This window comes from Halichoeres trimaculatus, unplaced genomic scaffold (assembly GCF_033239565.1).
Source record: "Halichoeres trimaculatus isolate MK-OKI-2021-1 unplaced genomic scaffold, fHalTri1.1 fHalTri1_scaffold_1, whole genome shotgun sequence".
NCBI classification, from domain to species: domain Eukaryota; kingdom Metazoa; phylum Chordata; class Actinopteri; order Labriformes; family Labridae; genus Halichoeres; species Halichoeres trimaculatus.
The window spans coordinates 37,098,289-37,122,361 of record NW_027437179.1 but is presented as its reverse complement, the minus strand read 5'-3'; the positions used below and the strand labels follow the sequence as shown (position 1 = coordinate 37,122,361).

The window sequence follows — 24,073 nt, the reverse complement described above, 5'->3', positions numbered from 1 at the left end:
ACAGCTTCCTGCTCACTCAGAAAATGATAAGAGCTGTAAGAGTGAAACAAAACAGTGAGGCTGCTGCAGAGTGAAACCAAAAGAGGAAATAAAAGAAGCAAAAAGCTCAGGAGGACTGAGAGTTCCTCTTTTATTTCACTATGAAGCCGTTCATCAAGGCAGGCAAACAATCTGCTCGTACATTTTATCTCCCAGCTGCAGCATCATCAGCCCAAACAGAAGTGCAGCGCTTTATGTAACAGGTGTGACTCCTTTCACTTTATCTGACTGGAAAGATCTATCACTCTCCATTCATTTAACCCACACCTGCTCCCTGACAGCGCAGAGGAGAAGAGGCGTCTTGGAGGATGAGGTACAACAGGTGGACAAGATTATCTCCCACAGCTCCAGGTCCTGTGATAAATATACATGTAAAAGCTTTTCTGCATCTCGTTGAAGTGGCTCTCGGGCTCCATCAGCAAAGGAGACGGCCAATCTGCTCGACTGTCCCTGATCTGAAGCAGCTCTCAGATGTCTCAGCCGTTTCCAGAGGTTGAGAGTTCAGGTTTGGTAAACATTTGGGAACAGCATTCAGAGCCGTGGCTAAAGCCGTTTCTCAACAAGAGTCGGAGGTTTTTACTTTTTCAGACTCCTGTCATCCTCTCCAAGTAGAATATGCAGAGATTTCTGTCATCAAATTGCGCAAAGACTTTTCTGTTTGAGGCTACTTTGGCGCCCCCTGTGGACAAGAGCAGAACAAAGCTAAACAGTAAAGTGATAAAGCATGAAAAAGCGATACACAGACAGGTCTCGGAGCAATGGGCTATGAGTTAACACCAAACAGATCTGTCTGAACTACAAACTGAGTTTACAAAGTTTGATTGTTGTCAAACTGTAAATAAATACATCATCTTGTCGCTTTGCATTCTGGGAAAAGTTGTCTCAAACACAAAAAAGTATCTGCTCTGCAAAACAAAACAAATGCATGCCTTGGAAAGAGTTGTGTCTTTACTGCAGTGAGTGGTAGAGCTCATGGGAAATGGTGTCCTAGAATGTGGTTACACTGGCCATCTGTACCGTACCCAAGTGTACTGTACTCAGGCACAATTCACTCCTCTGCTTTGGCATGCTTCAGAGAGTTGAGCTTCAGCACGGTACACTTCATGCACAAGCACAAGCACACGCAGACAATTGTTGCGACCAATCGTTTTAAAGATTGCCAGACCAAAACCATTTAACATAAACCAAAAAGTATCTAAAGTTGTAGCAATATTCTCTGTGTTCCACATTGTGTGGACTCTTATGAGACTGTGCTACTTGTATACAGACGCTTCACCATGACATAGGTGGTAGGGATGGGCAATTCAAGCAAGAGCTATTTGATATTTGCTTGTGACTCTTTGAAAATTATTTTGACTGTCCATCATCAAACTTACTTCTTGGGTGACGAAGCCCACCACTGACTGTTGATCTGTGGACAGAGTTGCACTTTCCGCTACATGCAAAGTTGTTGATGACTTATACTAGCCTAACCTTGCAGAGTTTGTACTGCTCCTCATTTTCGTTTGTTTTTTCAAAGGAGTTCCCGCACTTCCCAATCCATATTTGAGCATCTCTTTGTTCTTGTTTTGGCTGTAATTCCTCCAACCTGTTGACTCCTGGTCTGGCTCTGTTCATGTTGTCAGTTTGTTGCTGTAGTCAGGCTAATTACAATCTGGTTTGGACATGGTTTGTTTTATTTTGAAAGTCACTGGGCATTTTCGATGGTTTCCGTGCACAACTTCCTGTCCAACTCAACCTGCTTTTATGCAAAATTGACATATAACAGCCCAGGCATCCAGCATAAAACTTCAACCTAGGACAAAGCGATTGTCACATGAACGATTTGATTTTTTAATGTTAATATCTATTCCAATATTTGAAAATCATTGCCCATCCCTAATAGGTGGACCATGCTTGTGCCTTAAATCTGGTTCATATTGGAGCAGTATGATCGTGGGCGCTGGGAGGCAGGCAGTTATGCAAGAGTACGGCACGGTTTAGATGGCCAGTGTGACCACACCCTTAAAGTGATACTCCGGAATGGAACAAGTTGGGTCCTATCAAGGTTTAGGGCAGAAATTACCCCTCCAGCAGTGTTATTGTGCAGCAGAAGCCCAGAGTGCTCGCACCAAACACCCCCTCCCTGCTCCTCTGCCGGTTTCCTCTGCACTCAGACGGGGCCATATTTCACTTGACCAAAAACACAAATAAACGGACTCCCACTGAAAAGATCTGATATCAGTCTGCATTCACGCTTTATTTAGAGAATTTTCAGCGCGTTACTTTCACACAAAAACACCGCTAAATAAGGCTCTAGTTCTCATCGTGTCTCTTCGTCCTGGCAGACTACCTGCGTTTGTTTTTATCTGGCACGCCACGCACACGGACTGATACACTAAGCAGCGAGTGCCTCGTAGTCAGCTGTGGCTCTGCTGCGGAGGTAGCGCCGTTTTACGACACGATGAGAACTAGAGTCTTATTTAGCGATGTTTTTGTGTGAAAGTAACACGCTGAAAATTCTCTAAATAAAGCGTGAATGCAGACCGATATCAGATTTTTTCAGTGGGAGTCCGTTTATTTGTGTTTTTGGTCAAGTAAAATATGGCCCTGTCTGAGTGCAGAGGAAACCTGCAGAGGAGCAGGGAGGGGGTGTTTGGTGCGTGCGCTCTGGGCTTCTGCTGCACAAAATCACTGCTGTAGGGGTAATTTCTGCCCTAAACCTTGTGATAGGACCCAACTTGTTCCATCCCGGAGTATCACTTTAATACCAGTAAGACACTCCTCATTTCCCAGTGTACATGGAGAACCAGTTGGTGCGGTGGCTCAGGTTTGAGTCTAGAGATTTGTAGTCCTCGTTGCAGTGGTTGCAGGTTTGGCTCCTGACCTTGACACTTTGCTGCATGTCTTACTCCTCACGTTTTCTATTTCCCTTTAGCATTCTGTTCTAATAAAGGCAACTACGGTGGCCACTGGGTATAAGACGATTTGCATAAGACATGACACAAATGCAAGAGTAAAAGAAACAAATGCAAAAGCTACAACACGAATGCAAACGCCACGACACAACAGAAGTTTAAAGAAGTTAACTCTCCCAAGGGACGCAGAAAAGTTGCAAGACTGAGTAAATGATAATCTTTTTTAATCTTCATTATGATAGATAAAGCTTTGTGGGGGTCTCACCTTGTAATTTCCTTCATAGTACTTTCATTTTTTTTTATTTACTGGAAAAATACATCATTTCATGTTTAGCTTTATGAATCAATTACGTTAGATTTAGAGCTTTATTCATCATAGCTGAAGGTAAAAAAGAAAACAATCATTTAGTTACTTTCACAACTTTTCTGTGTCTGTTAGGAAAATCGTCCCTTTGTCTTCTGTTGTGGCTGCACTTTAATTGTGTGGTGGCTTTTGCATTGGTGTTTTTGTTTTTGCAAACTATCAGCTACCGTAGACGACAGTATCTGAGAAGAAAACTGAAAGTAGTCTCATTGAAGGAGGATCAGGAAAACATTTGGTTATCTACCAGTACCGACTGACAGTATTGGTCTGATTTGGACCTCAGAGACGGAGCGTGGACTTCACTTTGGTATCACTGTTTCACCCCCAAAGAGTCTCTGTTTACAGGCCGGCACTTTCTCAAGCCCTCGAGGGGGTTGGGTATTTTATTTCAGCCAACGTTTTTAAATCACCTCATGTTGAATCTTGAATGTTTTTCCTTGCAGTGTTTTTTTTTTTTACCTTGAGGTGAGATTGACTTTTAGAACGTTAAGGAGCTCATACTGTTGTATATTTCTTTCATGTGGAGCTGTATTGAATTTTACTCCGGTGTATTGTAAGATGTTCTTTGTGTTGGCAGCTCTCCCTGTCTGTACAGCAGAGTTATTATAGATGAGTTTAATGAAAGAGAGTGGATACAGCAGGAAAGTAGATTGCTTGGCTTCATTATCGCGGCATTATTTGTTGTTTGTGTTGACCGTAAATTAATTCCAAACATTGTGGAAATTTCACCAACTTCTCCTCCAAGTCGATTTGATTCATAGCCGAGTAAAAACCCAAGCCATCTATTATAGGTGTGTGTTTATGTAACTGTCACAACACATCACACCTCTGTGTTAAGACCTGATGAAGAGGACAGGGGGAAGAAAGTGGTTCCTTGGCAACTTTGGAGAACAGCTTGTGCATCCTTGTCACATTGTCTTGTGAAGGATAGCCGAGAGCCATCTCAACAGCGTCGGGCTGTCTGTCTGTGAATTATTAATGGAAGAGAGAGACGCTGACATTTCTACACCCGAAAAGAACTGACGAGAGCGATGTCTCCCGCAGTCTTTTCCTCTTAAGTGGGGTTGTCTTAAATATTTAATAAACGTGTTTACACGTGAAGATGCACTCTCCTTAAATCTAATGTGAGCTGTTTAAGAGAAACGTCTCTCAAGAAAAGCCCTTTAGGGAGCTGAAATGTATGCTCACTGCTAGAGCTAAATGTATGTGAGCAAGAAGGTTAATAGCAATAAGTTAAAACAGTCATTTAATGCCGCTCTGATTGCTCCCCTCTGTTTTATAATTAATTCATTTCTCTCAAAAGATTGATATTTGGTTTGTGTCCTGATGAAGCTTTCTGCACTTTTCCTCCTCGCTTCTTCATCCTCCTCCTCCTCTGAGTGAAAACGATGGATATCAGAGTATACTTTATATTGATTGTGTTGTTACAGCAGCAGGTTATCAGAGCGGAGAAAGCATCAGAGGAATGAATACACAGTAAATAACCCCAAAGAGAACACAAGAGGAAAGAAAAACATACTCAGCATGTTCACAATATAATGTCCTAAAGTTTGGCAAAAACAGATTATGAATCAAAATCTAACTCAGATGTGAACTAACTTCACCATTTGAAGCCATCAGCCTTTAAAAAGAGTGGAATAACTCAATTAAAGATTTATAGGAGGAAGTAATAAAAGCACTTAGTTCCTAAAACTATCTGTGTAAATCAATCTTTCTTTTTAGCATTTTCTTCCTTTTCTCCTTTTTAAATTTATGAAGGACGGTAAGTCACAGAGAAGTTTTAAGACTAAATGATACCTCCATAGAGTCTAAGGTGGTATTAAGACCTGGACTGTTTGGTCCACTTTAAATGGACCAGGGTTTGTTTCCGACGCTGGTCCGGACTTTCGATGCAGGTGTGAATAGACACAAACGAACCCTGGTGCGGACCAAACAACCGGACAGAGACCCACTTTTTGAGGTGGTCTTGGTCCGCTTCCAAACGAACTCTGGTGCTGTTCGTGGTTCTCTGGTGCAGGTCTGAATACAAACCAAGGTCCATCCGAACTAACTACAGGATACATGCGCCTTTTTGGCCTATAAAGCCACCGTAACCTAACCATCTTTGGTTCATACCTGATCCTCCGTCCTCTGTTTAGCCACGCTGTTGCTAGCATGATGTGGGTCAGGACACGCAGAGCATAGCGTCTCCTTGCTGCGCATTCGTCTTCGCTGTTCCAAAATTTGAAACGGTGTTGTTGAGCCTTCTCTGGAGGAGCTGCTCTTGAAACTGAAAATGATTTTGCAGCTCTAATAAGAGCACAAACACACAGACCAGGAGAGCGGCATGTACGACTTCCATGTTTACCTCCATTTCCAGGTCTGTATTCTGTGTGCCGCCCTTTGTCAGTGCTGTCCAATGAGAGCACTGATCGTCACACACGTGGATGTGTTTACAGAATAGTCCACTTGCAAAAAGTACAATCTGAATACGAAAAACCAAACGAAAAAAAATTTAGTCCACTTTTGGTCTAGACCAAACAAGTGGACCAAAGGACTTTTCTGGTCTGAATACAGCCTAAGGTAGAGGTCTGTAACGTTTTTCAGACCAAGGATCCTCTAACTGATGGGGAGATGAAAGCGGGCCTCCTTGATAAACATATTTTATTGTGTGTTATATTAAACTGGGCCTTGTACCAGGTATGGAAGTACCGTGTTATTCGTCGTATTGAGTCATATTGTGTAGAATAATGGCTCATCATGTCAAATTGTATCGAATTGATTTGGTTAAGTTGGTTTCATTTCCTGTCATGAGGCATCAAATTGTATCAAATCCCATCATTTTGTTTTGATTGATTTGGTTTCATTTTGTATCAAATCGAATCATGAAAAATCCTTTTGTTTCATTTTGTAGCATTTTGAATCGTATCTTATCATATCAAATGTTTTTCTTGTAGTTTTTTTTTTTGTTTGTTTCATTTTTTAAATCAAATTCAACCACATTGTTTGTCTGGTTGTATTTCATGTTGTGTTAGAACAAAATTTATATATATATATATATATATATATATATATATATATATATATATATATATATATATATATATATATATATATATATATATATATTTTTTTTTTTTTTTTTTTTTTTTTTTTTTTCATTTTATTTCATGTCACATTGTCACATTGAACTATTGTTTTTATTCTGTTATTATTGTATTGTTTTGCTTTATTCTCAGGCAGTATCATGTAAGGTATTTAACTATACTGTTTTGTCAACACATTTCTCAGAGGAGTAGGTCAAAAACAGAAATTGATTCCCAGAACTTTGTGTCCGGATGCAGACCCTTCAGATCTGTTGACCCTCAGAGACTTCAGTGGTAAACAGAGATCCAGTTATTTGGAGCATTTTTTCTTCTTTTTGTTTCTTAAAATTGAATCCTACGGTTGGTTTAGAGGAGGTATGCTACAGTGTCTCTCCTCTATCTTCCAGTTCGTGACAGGATTTTCAGATGCTTTAAATTCGGCGTGAGGTGGGATCCTTTTTGCGAGCCCTCAGGGTTTCTTTCATCCCACCTGTGCAGTTTGTATGCAGATGGCTGTGATTCCTGCTCTAATCCTTTTCTCTTTGCACAAAGAGGGAAATATTTCAGTGTGCAAATACACAGATTGAGTGTTCTCACATGTGCAAAGGTTAATTGTAGAAGAGAGAGCCATGCATAAATTAATCGATCCATGTGTCAGTCAAACGTTGGATGTGGAAAATGCGACAGCGGACACAGACGAGCTGCTCTACAGACAGACGTGAAGAATCGTGTTGAGACTCAGCACAAAAACCTCAAAGCCACACAGTACAATGAAGATCCTGACTCCCCAAGGTCACCAGCACCGGCACCCACCGCTGCTGCTCTTCAGTCGGAGCAACAATCTCCTGGTTACCACAGCAACTCTGACTTCAGGCCTGCTCGAGTAAATCACCACATTATCAGCACACACACACACACAGATGGAAAGAAGGGTGGCTGGACACACGCACACAGAAGGATGTACACGCTCAGTCTGCCGTGTTAACACGCTCATTCATATTCTAGTTTAAAAGTGAGCGTTCGCTTCCACTCGAAACATTTGGTCGATTCATTCAATCAGAGCTTTTTCTTTAAAGTATCAGATTTTTCAAACTCTTATCCTAAAAATATTATACTTACAACCCGCTCCAACCTGAACAGAAATAGCCTGAAACAATGATTTCTTCTGGATTATTCATAGCTTGGGATGTTGTTGTGGCCGTTTTGGCATAAAAGAGGAAAATTGTGCGCGCAAAAGTCACGAACTGAAAGAAAAGATGTTGATTTTCAAGAGATGAAATGCTAGCCTGAGATTTTTCTGATGCTTCAAAGAGTTTTTTCATAGAAATCTGATAAAAGGAGAAAGAAAATCAGCCTTTGTGAGCTGTGAAAGGAAAATATTTGAATTCAAACCTCTCAATAAAACCTGATTCTTGGGTGCATTTGTTGCATATTTGGATGTGTTTGCTTTTCAAAGAGACTTTTTTGCACCTAAAAGCAACACAATACAAGATAATAACTTTATCATCTGCACAGGTGGTGTCATGGTACTTAAAGATTTCCCTTCCTAATGCTCCAAAAAGTTATAACAGAGAATTATCTGATTAGAGAGAAAGAAAGGACATCATAGGAGAGAAAATCTTCAAAGAAGAAAGTCTGTACATAAAAGTCTGAAACTTTCTGAAAAAGAGTTTTATTTTCTGCACAGGTGGTGCTGTTAGACCGCTGGATTTCCCTGCCTGGTGTTCAAAAGAGCTTTGAAACAAACTGATCTGATTCTCAGTTCAGGAAGAGTGAGACCTTCTGGTGAAATTGCCTAACAAATAAATTTGAGGTTAGTTTGTTGCACATTTGGCCCGTAGCGTCCCATTTGGAAAATTTTGGAGCATAAAAGCATGAAAAGAGTTTTATTTTCCGCACAGCTGATGCTGTTAGACCCCGAGGTTTCTTTGCCTGATGTTCCAAAGACTTATGATAGGAAGAGATCTGATTATGGAAAAAGAAAACCAGTCCTTGTGAACCGTAAGAAGGTTAAATCTTTGAAAGATTGTCCCGGCAAATTGATTTTTCTTTCAAATTTTTAGACAACTGTTGCACACTGGGAAAAAATGAATCATATCAAGTATTTTTGTCTTATTTCCAGTAGAAAATGTCTTTTTAGACTCAATATGAGGCACATTTACCTGACCAGTCCAGAAAAAATGTCTTATTTCAAGTCATTTAAAGACATAAATTCAGTCTGAATTGCTGTAACAAGTAAAAATATCTGCCAATGTACCGGAAGGAAGTTACTTGTATTAAGACAGTTTTTTACTTTCAAGCAAATTTTATTGCAAATTTTTCTTGTTCAATTTTTTTAACTTGTTACGAGCAATTCAGACCTCATTTTTGTCTTGAAACAACTTGAAATAAGATTTTTTTCTGGATCCATTTTCGTCGTAAAAGTTAATGCATGACGTCATTTTCAGCACATCTTGAATGTTTGAATCTTTAAAGACCCAAATAATATTGTTTTCTGTGACTATGTGAACTCCAAAACTACTCAAAAAGAGTGGACTCTCTTCTTTTATGTCTCTCTTCCTGTTTTTGATGCAAAAAACAGACAAAACACTTTTTTTTTTAGATTGCATTCGTCTTGGCACTCCATCCTTTGAACCTCTTCATGATCTCTGTCGTCTTTTCTCATGTCACGCCGCTGTTCAGGTCTTTGCACCATGAGTCTGTTTTTTTTTTGTCCAAAACTTGTGCACATAAAAATAAAAATTCCATCCCATGTTACGTTAATCATGTTTGCACACTCAAGCCAAAACTTTAGTCCGTCATTATTTTTTTTGGAACAGGTTTGATTTTTTTTTTTTCTTGGCATCTGCACTGCTCATTTCTTAGGTAGTTTGACTACCCAGTTTCAGAGACGCCATAGGCTTCTTGCAACACCACATTTTCTGACATATTTTCTCTACACATTTTAGGCGATGATTAGATGATGAATGAAGACTTGTGTGTGTGTGTGTGTGTGTGTGCGTGCGTGCCTGTGCCTGTGCACGCCGCACATACCTGAAACAAATTGACAGCCGCTCAGGATCAGTCGGCCAGGCCGATTATCGGGGCCGATATTTGGCATTTTTGGGACATATCGGCATCAGCCTTTTTTAATCTGACGGCCGATATGAAACCCGTTCAAAACTGTGTCCATTTGGCTCTGATGCTTCTCTGCACAGAATTTCTTCATCTACTCTATGGAAGCCCTAGATGGTCAAAACATTTAAAATCAGTCATGTAAAACCAAACAGATAATTAATTTGACTGCATTACATGCCTGCAAAAGGCAGCACAAACTCAATTCTACCCAGTTTTATTGCAGTTACATAGAAATTTTGGAAAACTTTATTTACTGTAGAAAACGTAAGCATTTATTTTTTTAAGTTTTTATTTAACTTATTTTAAATTTATAAGACATGCTGCTGAGCCTGGGGGCTGTTTAGTAAACATATGCTCAAAGGCATTTGAATGAAGTTGAGTGTTGGAGTTTGTATTGTTCAAAATTTTACGCCAATGTTTTCACTTTGACTGAAAATGAATATTGGCTTCAAATATCTGTTATTGGCCTCTTTGCCTACTGATAATCAATATCCGTATCGGCCCCAAAAAATCCATATCAGTCTATCTCCACCACATACCTCAAAAATGCTGACAGCTGCTACTCAGGATCAATTACATTATCACTGTTTGATGATTCTATTTTTCTCGTACCGCGAATTTTTGCAAACAATACGAAATAAACACATCAGAGACAGTGTGCAAGGTGTCAGAGCGTGACGTTATTTTTTCGGGTCATGGATTAAAAAAATGTATCCCAAAAAAATGAATTCAGTGTGCGAAGACCTTTTCTCTCTGAACTACCCCAACACATCCTCAGTTGGTGCCTGAGCTGCCTGAACTTTTCTGACTTGCAGCGTCTCGCTATGCCTCTGTCATCTCTCATCTTCTCATCATATCCATGCTGAGCTCTCGTCCAAAGAGCACACCGCTCTCACCCACAGTAGTTTATGAGCATGATTTTGATTGACAAGCTCCACCAGACTCTGCCTCCCCCCGCTGAAAACATTGTTCACTTCTATAGGCACAGTAAACGGTTGCAACCGAATAGGCGTCAACAGATGTTAATGGCAGCGAATCTTCCCTTTTTATTTTTATTTCAATAGTCATGCACTACAGTTTTGTAATATCCTATCCTGCGATTAATTCTACTGATTAATTACGAATCCTGTAATTAATTAGATTTTTTTTTAATCGCCTGACAGCAAAAGTTAGAGGCAATTCAGACCTCATTTTTGTCTTTAAATAACTTACAACACAAGGCATTTTTCTGCACTGATAAGTCAAATGTGACTCCTGTCAAGTGTTATAAGACAATTTTTACTGAAAATTAGACAAATACTTGATTAGATTTCAGCATTTTTGCAGTGCACACTTGGCTCATTGCATCGTTTGAGGAAAAACTTGGCAGCGAAAAAGCCTCAAACTTTAGGAAAAGAGGTTTAATGTCTGCACAGGTGCTGCTAGACCCCTAAATTCCCCTGCCTGATGTTTCAGAGACCTCTAAAAGAAAGTGATTTAATTCTTGAAAAAGAAAATAAATCCTTTCTGAGCCATGAAAGGGTAAAGTCTTCAAAAGATTTCCCTGACAAATAGATTTTTCTCTGAAATCTCAAGGTAAGTTTGTTGCACATTTGGCCCGTGGCATCCCATTTGGAAAATTCAGGTGCATTGAAGTCTCAGTCTCTTAGAAAAGAGCTTTATTTTTTGCACAGGTGGTGCTGTTAGACCTTTAGATTTCCCCGCCTGATGTTCCAAAGACTTATGATAAAAAGCGATCTGATTACGGGGGAAAGCAGACTCCAGCACCAAGATGGATTTCAAGGGTAATTTTATTGATGTTGTGCTTCCTGCTCTGGATTCACAGCACATATTGCGGGCATTTCAGGCACAGCTTTTGACTCAGTTTTGCCACTTATGCACTCGAAAGGTCGTATCTCATATCGCGTCAGAATACCAGACGGTTATTTATTACATTTCAGCGCTCAGTGTCTTAAAAGCTCCCACTATATAACCACATCCAGGGAAGCAATCCATCGTGATTCATGCTGCATTTTTCCCACACACTTCACTGAACAGGATCCATATTAAACTTCAATTTTTCCTCCCGGAGACATGGCCGTGTTTTTTCCTCCTCTCTGTGAGAGTGATGTTTGTGACATTTTACTGATTTGTCATCAAGTGCTAATGTCTGACTCATACGTCACCAATGCAATCACTGCTGCTTTATGTTCCCAAGGTCCTCTGAACACAGGAGCCTCAACTTCCCAATGCAGTCTCATCAGAAAATAGCCTTTTGTGCCATCTCTCTGTGTTTTGACGGAGCTATTTCTACCAAGCTGAAATAATGAAGCTGTATCTCTATTGTATGTTGTTCTCGCTGAGGTCAGACAAAGACAGCTGGACTTGGGTGTATTTCACTTATTACTTTCCGTTTCTAAATCGTGACTGCTTCTCCACACACGGCCTCTGCTCTTCCTTCCCCCATTTCCTCCCATGAATGTCAAAATGTTGAAGGTTAATTATAAATTAATTGTGAGCCAAGATACATTGTTGCTTACTGAAAAGCAGGAGAACATTTTATTTGGAGTCTAGCCATGGCTGCCCATTTCCTAATGTCTATGATTCGATTATAAATCCATTAGTTAAGCTGCGGTCGCTCCCTTGCCAAGCAGGACCTGGTTTCTTCCTTCTAGTATTTCGTCTGTTGCAAGGTATGCATTCACAAACATGCAGCACGAATTCCAGGAATGAAATCCAAGCTCATGGAGAGCTGGGTTTGATTGGAGTGAACCATATTCATTGAACTGGGCTGATTTGTGTCAGAGCTGTGAAGATGAAAGTGGAACCGGAGCGCGCTGAGCTCCCTTGATCTGTCCTCCTCCGTCTCTTCAAGAAGCTTCCCATCCGGATTTCAGAGAGGAGGAGATCATTTGATTTGAAATGAATTCATTTTGACCAAAGAATGACAGGAATACACCAGTTTCTGCTTCTTTGAGAAAACAGTGGGTGTCACTGGCTTCCCATTGAAGTACGCAAAACCCCTCGTCTTTCCAAACAATGATCGTCGTAACTTACACTGCTTATTGTGTTTGATAGATAGACAAAACCCCCAAACATCCAATTAAAGCCTGAAGACTGAAAACAGAAAGCACAGAGAGCCACAAGTCAGAGACGGCTTTATTTACACAAGATGTGATGCTTGGATGGATACACGCTGCTTTAATTGATATTATGGATTTGAAAATAGCAACTGGTAAATCATAAGATAATCTCTTAAAATGCAGAAGCAGAAGATCCTGGTTGGAAGTGTTTCTGTAATTATCATTACAGATAAAATCTAATCAAATTGCAAATCATCATTTGATTAAAAGGAGTCAAGTTGATGCAGGCTTTGCTAATCACTTTAACCTCCATTAAAAACAAAAAATTAATACTTCTGGGGTGTTAGTGGATGAAGACAGAATTTAAGGAAACATGATGACTTCACATCTTAAAACTGGCTGGGGTACAGGGTGTCATCAGCTGCCACATCAGGGTTTTATCTGCCAATTCCTGCCTGCAGTAGCTCCTCCAGTCCTTTACCTTGAGATTAAAATGAGATAATCAGTGCCAATATTGCTGGTTACATCTTATTCTAAATTGCTACTTCTTAGCTTCCAGGTCAGGTCGACCAGGACAGGATTGATTTACAGCACATCTAGGTCTCTATGGCAACACCACGCCGGCTGATGAAGTTGAATAGTGAGAAGAGATTTCTCTGCTAAAAATAATTTTTGTGATTAATTTTGTAGTGATGGTGGACACTGGAGCTTAACTGTTAGACAGAAAAAGGACAGAAGAGCAGAAGAAAGCTAAACAGGAGAGAGACGGAGTCCGAGCTAAAGGCTAACTCTGGGTCTAAACTGTTTGTGCTAATGTCCATCCCAACCCACAGTCAGGAGTTATTCTGCAGTGATCTGTTCAAACTTGAGAGTCTATCAATAAAATGAAGACTGAGGTTAGCTCTGATTGGTAGATGACTAGCAGGACGTAGCTAACCAGGATTCACTAAATTTACTAAGTAAACGTCTACTAAACTACTTACAAACTGACTGTGTTTACTTGTTGTCACGTTAGCCTAAAGATACGTCAGAGCACCGGGCTGCCGATAGCACTACATATAGCCGGGTACTACAACACTTGATTGCTGTCACGTTTCAATCTGTATCACTTCGTAACTGTACTGATAAATACCTTACCTAGGTGCGTCATATCCAGTTAAAAGTTGTCTTGAACAAAGAAAATTTGTTTTGATTCGATCTCCATTTAATTCCAAAACAAACACGCCTCACCAAAAGTAATTTACGACATTGTGTGTGAGACTCCAGGCCACAAGGTGGCGAGGCAGTCCAGTTTAAACAGATCCTCCTCATAGCATCTATAGTTTTAAAGGCCCAAAGCTAAGTCTGTGTTTCGGAACATCTCCATTAGGAAAGGAATAATTCTTATGCGTCTCAATAATTCTTTATCTTCTTTGATAAGTATGTTGTATCGTGTACCACTGTTTTATGTTGTTTTGTTTTTCCTTTAGGTTTCTTTTGAAATAGAAGTACTGACAGGATATGCCAGCAAGGGTCCACAAGTGTGGCTGTCTGGGGTCATCTTGGAGTCAGAGAAAACTGACTGGTAGTAACAGCGACTTACCACAGAATAAGGCCCAGTTTACACGACAATGTTTCATCTGAAAACACTGAAACGCAGTGAAAAAAATCTGTGTTTACACAGAAATGCTGATGGACTGAAAACGCTGTAGTGGGCATGCCAGGGCCTGTAGTTGGCGCTATAACTGTCTTGTCCAGAAGCCGCTTTTGGTAGATCCCCATTGAAGTAGAGTTGAGCCGATCATCTGGTGTATTGGTGAATGCTAAGTTCAAAAGTGGAGCAACAGATGAACATTTTGTTGAAAGACAGTCAGCAGATTCAGCAGCACAAGCACAACACGGTAGATCACAACGGTCCTAACAACAGTACTGTTGGACTGTTGTGTGTGATCGCGCGAAGCGGAGTGTGACGTCATGGTTTCTACTGGGCTTACTGTTTACACGGCAACGGTGTCGGCAGCGTTTCAGAAAAATCCCACTCGGGAGGCTGTTTCCAAAAGTTTGCGTTTTAAGTCGGCTGAAACGCTGTTTCCGTATTAATGTGAGGCTGAAACGCAACAAAACTTTTGCATTTCACCCGTCATCGTGTCAACGGCTTCTAAAGCTAAAAGGAGTAGAGCAGCAGAGAGCATTCTTTGTAGTTCAACCATAGAGACTATTGCATTTAGGTGAAAATTACATTCAAAAAATATCCAATGCAGTCAACTCTATGCATGAAAAGTTAAGGGAATTCATTTATGTTGTTAAAAATCCAGACTTCTAAACATAGTTCTGATGTGTAGTTTGTGTTTTAAAGAAATCTGTAAGTGCACCTGTGGCTTCTGTGCCTCCTTCCTTAACATGAGGTGATGACAGACGAATACTCTGCCTGTGTGCAGCCCGCTGCCTGCCTGTAGAGAGACAAGGTCCACATCTGGTGAATAACTTCAGCACTGTGGAATATTGAAACAACTTTTGACTTGAGATTATTATTACTTTTTTGTTTTTATTTTTGGAGAGGTTAGGACAGTTGACAAAGCCAGAAACTGAGAGGGAGAGCAGGGGGTGACATGTCGGAAAGGGGCCCTGAGTTGGAAGGGAATCTGAGCAACCTGATTTTTGGACCAAGGTTGGACTTGGGTTATTTTGGAACGAGAAAATTAATTCCCTTAAAAAAAAAAAGATTGTTGGCCTGAAGGTTGGACTGAAATGAAGCCACAGCCTCAGTGAATAGACCGAGGAAGATGAGTGGAGCTGCAGATGTCAAAAAGAGCATGTTGTGTTGATGAAAAACAAAGAAATTTACAAGCATATTCAGATAAAAGAAGTATCTGTGTCCATTTTATTTGTCTTCAGTTTCAGGCCTATCTCTGATTTGCAGGATTAACTTTGTTAAATAATGACAATAAATCTTAGTCAGTGATCGTTTTTCCCAAGACAAAACAGGACAATAACAGGCTGAATTTTGTTATGCATTGTACGTCAGACAAAACTTAGCTTTAATGATTTTTAAGAGCAACATTTAGACTTTAAGTAAAGATGAAATGTATGTTGACCAAAACTAGACAAAGTGTTAGTCCACTAAAAAAATAGCTGCCCATTTGTGGTATGAGAAGTGTAGCCCACTGTTCTTGTGGACAGGGAAGCAATATTTGTGGGGAATAAACAGAGTTAATCAAAACTTGGCCTAATTTAATCAGGAAACCCATGGGCTGCAGTGTAATCATGATTTAGCTTTGATTAATGTCCTCTAACAAACATGTGGGAGCAAGTGTACCCCAGAGTCCCCTGTGGCTCCTCTTTTCTGGCCTCACTTTTCATGTCGGTGGTCAGATTGTAAACAAACAAAGCAACAAAGAGGCGATGTATGGGAAGCAGAGTCACGGCCAGATGCTCTTTATCACCGACTGCTCCCTGCAGCAGAAGTCCTGTAAAGTTGGCCGTGGCCCCCAGCGGCTGTATATTTCTGTCTGTGAAGCACTTTGATAAGCTCGCTCGGTTTCTGATGTGCTCGACAAAAATTGGACTTGACTTTGACTCGACTTTATCAGATTTAAAAGTTGATCATAAGATGGGAGCTTCCTGTATAACTCTCCTGAACTGTGAGGAGATCTTCTGTTTTGCTGACAGAAAAATGACCGTTTTATAAATATGTTTTTCTATCCACTGACTTATTGATTGCGCTCTGAACTTCTTTCATGCCATGCAAGACTGGCTCTGACGCCAGCAGTCCTGTTGTTGCTGTAGCTGAGATTTCTCGGGCATTTCTCTTCACTAAAGCACTCGCTGTATCATTCAGCACTAAGAGGGGTGAGACGGGGCTCAGTTTGTCAACAGCCTCTCACCACAAAGACCTCTGAGGTCTGTGGATGAAAGCGTAACAAGAAGTGGCGACTGAAGGAGCTTTCCCACTGCGGCACACTTTTTTTGTCTCCACCTCAGAATCTGTGAATTAATACAGAGAAAAATTGAGGTAAAGTCTGAGATAGAGCTCTTAAGTCTTTTGCGAAGTCACTAAAATCCCTGTATTCATCTTTTTACAGATATTCACCCGTTACGGGAAGTGCTACACCTTTAATTCCGGCCAAGATGGACGACCCCTGCTGGTGACGATGAAGGGTGGGATGGGGAACGGCCTGGAGCTGATGTTGGACATCCAGCAGGATGAATATCTACCTGTGTGGGGAGAGACCGGTAAGCTTTCCTGGTGGATGCATCTCACACAAACATCCTTTTCCCACTTCTGAAGACCTCAGCAAAAAAGCCGAAGATTGGTGTTTCCATTTGCCCCCAAGCAAAGACTTTAAAAGTTGAAGAGAGATCTTTTTTAATCAACCAAACAGCAAAGTGGCTGGTTTATTTTCAGAGCGAGCGCTTTGATAAATCTCCAGGGAGGCGCTATCGCAGGCGTTCCTCTTTAATCCCTCAAATAGAGTCTGAACTGTTCTCAACACTAGATGTAAGAACGTGCAGATTTTGGACCATACAGGTTAAAGAACTGATTTATGTGGAGCAGATTTTTGCTGAGGTATGCACCTGCAAGATAAAATTCTTAAAACTACTCAACCTCTTCTCTCCGCTCTCATAAATTATGACTAATGATGCTGAAAAATGCCCCCTCTGATCCTCTGAAACGCACCCGCTGTGTCCAGCACACATTATCGACTAAACTGTATAAAGACAGATGGATATTGATCAGGAAAATTTGATTTCATTCGAGTGTAATTGCATCACTTGTCAGAAAAGCTCCAAGTCCGCATGAATCAAAGCAGAGCAGACCCATTTGCTGGATATAAAATCAATTAAGGCCACGGGATCCTCCATTCAGAGTCGAGCCCTCATCAACACCATGGAGTGTCCTCTGTGCTCCTCCAGGAGACCCTGCTACTTAATTTTAATGTGGCGACATATGCTGCTGTGTGTTTATATCAATATTTTATGTGCACAGAAAGTGAATGTACAGGCAGAGCAGTGTGGTCACAGAAACTCTGGGCTCAAAATCCTGATTAAACATGAAGCAGAAAACTGTTCAGTGACTGTGATACTTAAATATGAATCTACATCTTCCCCAGGCCTGAATGATTTATTACTTTAATGCATAATGTCATTTATGTAAGAATACTTTATGAATCACTGCTTTTATAAGAGCTTCTATTAAAGCAAAGGTCTGCAGCCAGTGGCTCTGGAGCTTCATGCTGCTCTTTGACGTCTTTGCAGTGGCTCCTTGTCACTTTAAAAACTTAAAAAAATATATATATTGAAATGAAGATTATTGGTTTTCTTACAAAGTGTGTACATGATTGAGGACATTGACACTAAATGTAATGATGTGTTCCTGCAAACTTTTTAACTTTTTCCAATTTTTTTAAAAATTTTATTTTATTTTTTTACTTTTTCGCAAATGTAGAAAAAAATCCAAATTTTTTTGAAGGTTTTTAAAATCTTTAAAAATTTCCCGATTTCATTTTTTTTTATTTAAGAAAAGTATTGAAGTTCCAAATTTTGCAAATTTTGCAAAAATTCATTTTTTTTCAAAAATGTTAATTTTGAAAAAAAAAATGTGCAAAATTTTAAAATTTTGACAATTTATTTAAATTTCAATTTTTTTATTCTTTACAAATTTTGACACATTTTTTATTCATCTTTTTTGGAAACATTAAGCAAATTATTAAATTTATTTATTTTTTCTTTTTGAATTCAGACATGAAATATTTTTCAACTTTTTTTTTTGCCAATTTATTAAAATTAAAAAACTAAGACACCACATGTACAATTTCATAAACGGAAAAAAAACTTGTTTAGATAATTTTTACTACATTTCTATTATGTATTGGAATCATACATTTTTTTGTGTATTTTGTGACGATAAAGAAGATTCTGTACCCAAACCCAAATGACTTAAATCCAGGTGTGCTGAGGTAAAATGGCTCTAAATAAAGGTTGCAGACCCCTGTTTTAGAGGGAATCTAGAGAGAGCTAAAGGAGGCAGGTCCTTGTAACAAACACATTCACAGTCACCACTCTGTTTGTTTTTATAAGTATTAACTACATTTTATTATGATTGTTTTAAAGTTACTTCGTTCGGCTTTTATGCTTTAATCAGAGAGGATAGGACAGTGGCTAGAGTGTCCACCATTACTACAAAATAAATAAACCGATACGTAAGAAAGTGGATGGATCGGTGAAGTGTCGCCATAGGAACTTCCAGTCTACGTCTCGTAAATGGACGATAATGTCAAATTGCATTAAGAAACAACCAGATTCAACGCTGATAATCTCACTTGAAATGAACAGGCACCTTTGTTTTCACACAGAAAGTCCTCACAGGGCCTTTACCTCTACGTAGAAAGTCATCTGTCCAGCTGAGTATCCAAACAACGAACCTTGTTGCTGCAGCCCCACAGAGCAGTTCAAACAGACTAAAAGAGATGTTATACTCTTAAATTACTTAAACATCAACCAGAACTACTAAAGATATCATCTCCTCATTGTTTCTCCAGAGGCCTGAAGCTTTCATCCTGAAATTTCCTGCAGATTGGCCATTAATTAGCAGCATTATGCAGCAGTTTGTTCAATCTGGCTAAATGCCGTGTGATGCATAATGTGCTGGTTTAAACACCTGCGGCCTCATTCATCAGCCCGTGCATGTCCAAAGTGTTTGCGTAGGAACTGTCTGTAAGAACAAGAAGATTGGTATTTATCAAACATGCACACACACATGTTAACACAGAGCACAACAATGACGTTCAAACACTCATTAATCTCCTGAATGTGCAGGCTCTGTACTTAAAACACCTTAATCCAGCCTTATATGGTCATCACTTCCTCTCTAAAAGTCCAGCTCTGTGTTGTTGTTTTCCTCACAGTGAGTGAGTTTAATAACACTTATTTCATTGTACAGTAATAATAATAATGCCGTGTGACTGTGAGTGACTAAGTGTGCAGAACAAAACCACCCGACACCTGCTGTTTCCCTTTCTGAACATGTGATCACCTCAGATTCAAACTAGAATTACATAAAAGCAAAAGGTCATCTGCATTTTTTTAAGTGCGAAATTAGAGGTACTTTGTTGGACAAAGATTTACAAACTGTGCAAAATGTTGCAACCAAATGTCATCATTTCAGCAGATGCAGCTTAAGTGCCATTGAAAAGCATCAACAGATACCTCAGATCTCTGGAAGCAACAGTTGCCGGGTGATGCCGAGCCAGAGAAAGCAGTTTAAAATGTGTAGTTTCACTCTTAAAGGAAAGCTGACCTTGATTTCCGAACAAAACGTCTTTCGGAACATGTTTTAAGAGCAGACATTGAGTTTGTTTCTCTACATTTGAATGATTTTACTTGTATACACCAAAGAGTTTCATTGTGAGAAACATCTCAGATAAATCTGCGTCTTTATGCAGAAATGAATGTGTGAACGCTTGGGGCACAAAGCTGTGAGTACACAAGGTTAAGGAGGTTAGCAGCATAAGGATGCTTATCGATAAAAGAGCCACTCTGACGCGCACAGACGATCACTTTGAGGCAGTCTTGAATTTGGACTTCACCTGACCTGTGTGGCATTAGACTGTGGGAGGAAACAGCCAGAGGAAACTCAGACTGGCACAAAGAAAACACATGAACTGTTAATGGAAACAACACTGTGGGGTACATCAGATCCTTCCTGCTGAGAGGCATCAGCGCAAACACTGAAGCCCTGTCTGGATTTAATGACAGCAACACAAGAGTGTAACCAGGGGACTTCTGGGCGGTGGTGGTGACAGAGTAATGATGCTGTGATACTGGAGTTCTCTTTAAGGTTTATTTTTAAAAACATAGAGAGAAAAACAACAGCCTGTTGATTCTGTGGCCTGCTGCTCTTCAAGAAAAGAAAGACCTCACAGTGTTTAAACTTTTGGAAAAGGACAAATGTGCAGTATTTAAATCTCCCTTTATCACAGTAACAGTGCTTTTTTGTTATCAATACTTTTAGAAAGCCTGTTTATTTCTCTTTTAAACTGAGCCACATTTGAAAGAAATATGTTTATTTTATTTATTTAACCTTTATTTAACCAGGTTGGTCCCATTGAGATTAAAAACCTCTTTTTTAGGGCTGGGACAATTTGCTATTCTCACAATTCGACTCTATTACAGTTTTTTGGGGTGCCGGTTTGATTTAAATTGAGATTCCTCTATATTTACAATTTTTCCAATTTATAGTTTGCTTTTTTTAACACCAGACCATGAAAAACAGTTAAATGATAATGATAATGTCTACAGACTATATCAGGAGCCATATTTTCCCATAAAATGCACATCACGTGAGTCAGAGAGAAACATTCCCCCCTCTAGTGGAGAAGAGTGGTAACTTTTTTCCAATCCATTTTTTTAGACAAAAACTGAAATGAAGAATTTAAATTTGAAAAAAAAAAGTTTTTTTTGTCAAAACAAATCCCGATTTTGATATTGCCAAACAAAAATCCCGATATATATCATGTAACAATTTTTTCTCCCACTCCTACTTTTTTTCAAGGGAGACCTGGCCAAGACAGGCAGCAGAAAAGAGACAAAGCACTGTCAATAAAATACAAGATAATGGATTAAAATCACATTCTAGGAAACAACTGTTCAAACATCCGAGCTAAAACTCTGGCATCTAGAACCAGCCTCCGTGCCTTTCATTTTAGGTTTAAAACCATTTAAGGAACCAGCTCCTTGAGCTTTAAGTCGTTCTGCAGCTGGTTCCTTTTCCCAATTCCTGTCCAAGTGTTTGGGACAGAGAGCATAATGAGGTCCAAAGAATGCAGAGAATACTGTCTGGTACTTTTCTGCATGATAAAAACACATAAACAGTGGGGAAGCAGACCATGAACTGCCTTATAGATAAAAGTGAACCATTTTATGAGCCTCCAGGTCGCCAAAGCAGGCCATCCAACCCAAGAGTACAATTTGAGTATTTGAGTATTTGAGTATAAAAACTTTGCCGAATTTTCTCTGCTGATTCCAAACAGCTGATTGTGGTGTTTATGGATGTAACATCCCTGTGTGTTGTTTTGTTGTGTTTAGCTCTAAGCTTTCCTCTCAGATTAGGCAGGACCGGATCAATTTACGGCACATCAAAGTTTAGTAGTGAGATGAGGGAAACTTGTGTTTTTCTCTGCTTAAAATGCTTTCATGGATTGATTTTGTAGCAATGGTGGACACAGGAGCGAGACTATCTGACAGAAAAAGGACAGGAGAGCAGAAGAAAGCTAAACCAGAGAGTGGTAGAGCAGAGGCTAAAGGCCAAAACATGAGTTAAGCTTTGTGATAATGTCTATTCCAACCCACAGTCAGCAGTTATTCTGCAGTGGTCTGTTCAAACTTGAGAGTCTATCAATAAAATGAAGAGTGAGGTTACATTAGCTCTGCTTGGTAGATGACTAGCAGGACATAACCAGGATTTACTGAGATTACAAGTTACGGACACATCTCATAACCCTTTGCCAGATACATGGGGCATGTTTACATTTGTAAACAGAGCAGATGTCTGTCGTGTACAATACAGAGCAGGGGAGAAATGTGAATGCGTGAACATGAGGTGACCCCCATTCTGTAAATAAGAAAAATAACTTAAGGCTGTTTACTCTGTTCAATAAAACAATAAGTTAAGAGACCTGATCTTTAAGAAACAAAGCCCCGCTGCTTTAGTTTCTCCTCAAGTTCAAGTTATGAATGAGTAAACGCCAACAAAACAGACTACTTTCCCAGCAGCTTTCCTTTTTAAGAATTATCAATAACAAAAGGCTGTTAAGTCTGTTTAATAAAATAATAAGGTATAGACCTGATCTGAAGAGAGGAAAGGCATTAGTGATTTAATTTTGCCTCCATTTCAATCATGAACAATGTAACCCTAACATAAAAGAACAGACGACGTACAACTTGGCATGACTCAGCTTTCCCTTTTAAGAATGACTGTTTTTCACTGATGATTGTCAGTCACTGTAGCCCCCCCACATAGTCGGTGCTTATGGTGCGTTTCATTTGTACTAAGAGGTCAGAATTTCCCATTTCCAAGTGGGAACTCCCCCCCCGCCCCCAAGGTCGGAATTTCCAACTGGAAAGTCGGAGCATGAACACCACCCCCAATTCCCAGTTGGAAATTCCAAGTTCAGAGGTAGACAGTAATAAGGCTCCTATTATATTCTTTTTATTTTACAATTTCTGACTAGTTTTGTTGCAACAAATCAACCTCATACAAAGTATCATAAAGTGTTTATATTTAGAAATATTGCTGTTATGGCAAGTTTTTCCAGCATGGCTCTAGCTACTTTCACAACAATTGACACAGATCGGCTCCTTCTCCTGTTGATACCTTTACGCCGTGAGAACTCGTTGGCCGCTTATTGAAAAAAGAGTCTTTGATAGTCTTTGATGAATCCTCTTCTTTTCTTGCTTCTGGAAAGTCTGACGGTTCACAGATTGTGTACATTGAATATCATGCGTCCGACTCACAATACCACTGCAGCAGAACCAAAAAAATGCCAAACTTAAGTTCCTCTGTGAAACATAGTTTTTTAACATTCCAGTTTTAACTCATTTATAACTTAACTTATTTATCTATAACACATGAAATTATTTAACATGGATTACATATTTTGTATGAATTATAAACATAAATGATGACAAATAGACAACGCTTACAGTGGCAACTGGAACGCTGAACTCTGAGATGACGTCATTCCTACTCCCAACTTCCCAGTTCTGAGCACAAAATTGAACGCAGCGTTAGCTCTGAGTTTTGTGCTTGCTAAGCTCCAGTTTTGAGCAACTAGAGCCCGTTCTTTGTATGTGGAAACACAAAGAACCGGTGCTTAGTCAGGAACTGGCCCGGAACTAGCACCAGGACCAGTTAGGTGGACAAGAGGTATCAGAGCACCAGACTGCCAGTTGTGCAAAATGTAAACGGGTGCTGAACTAAGCTAAAGACTGAGTTTACTAAGCTAGCTTGTTGTCACATTTCAAACTGTAGCGCTTACCTCTTGCGTTTATTCCAGTAAAAGAAAGGCTGTCTCAAACAAAGAAAAGTCAATCTGTTCTCCAGTCATTGCCTTTAAAACAGACACACCTTGTTGAGTCACATCATCTCCACAGTGTACGTGAAACTCCAGGCCAAAGGTGTCACTGCAATCCACTTCAGACGGATAGTCCTCACAGTCTCTTTGGGGAAGAAATCTGCAGAGTAGCAACATTCAGATCCTGTAAGCTGAATTCTTTAGGGACTCAACGGATCCAACTCCAAGCTAGCTGCAACCATTTATTTAAACAAGCATTTTTCAGCTCAGTGATTCATAAAGATAAGAGGTAGCAGCAAATGCCTTAACAATGTGAAACTAAAAATATGCACACACAAAAAGAAAATATAGAGAGAGGGGTTGGAGTATTAACTGAGCTAAAAGGAGTGACTCATATATACGCTTACAGGGATCCTTACATTCATTTTGTGTAACTATAATGGAATAAAAAGATAAAGGTACATCTACAACTCGTCAC

The 24,073-nt window shown here is 39.7% G+C and overlaps 1 protein-coding gene across 2 annotated transcripts in view; it reads left to right on the top strand.

The window, feature by feature from the left end:
- asic1b (acid-sensing (proton-gated) ion channel 1b) overlaps window positions 1–24,073 on the top strand; it is a 374,230-nt gene that overhangs the window by 313,850 nt on the left and 36,307 nt on the right. For both annotated transcript variants that reach the window (XM_074676109.1, XM_074676104.1), the window contains one exon: window positions 16,606–16,756. In XM_074676109.1, the coding sequence (XP_074532210.1) occupies window positions 16,606–16,756 (151 nt within the window). The remainder of the gene's footprint in view (window positions 1–16,605; window positions 16,757–24,073) is intronic.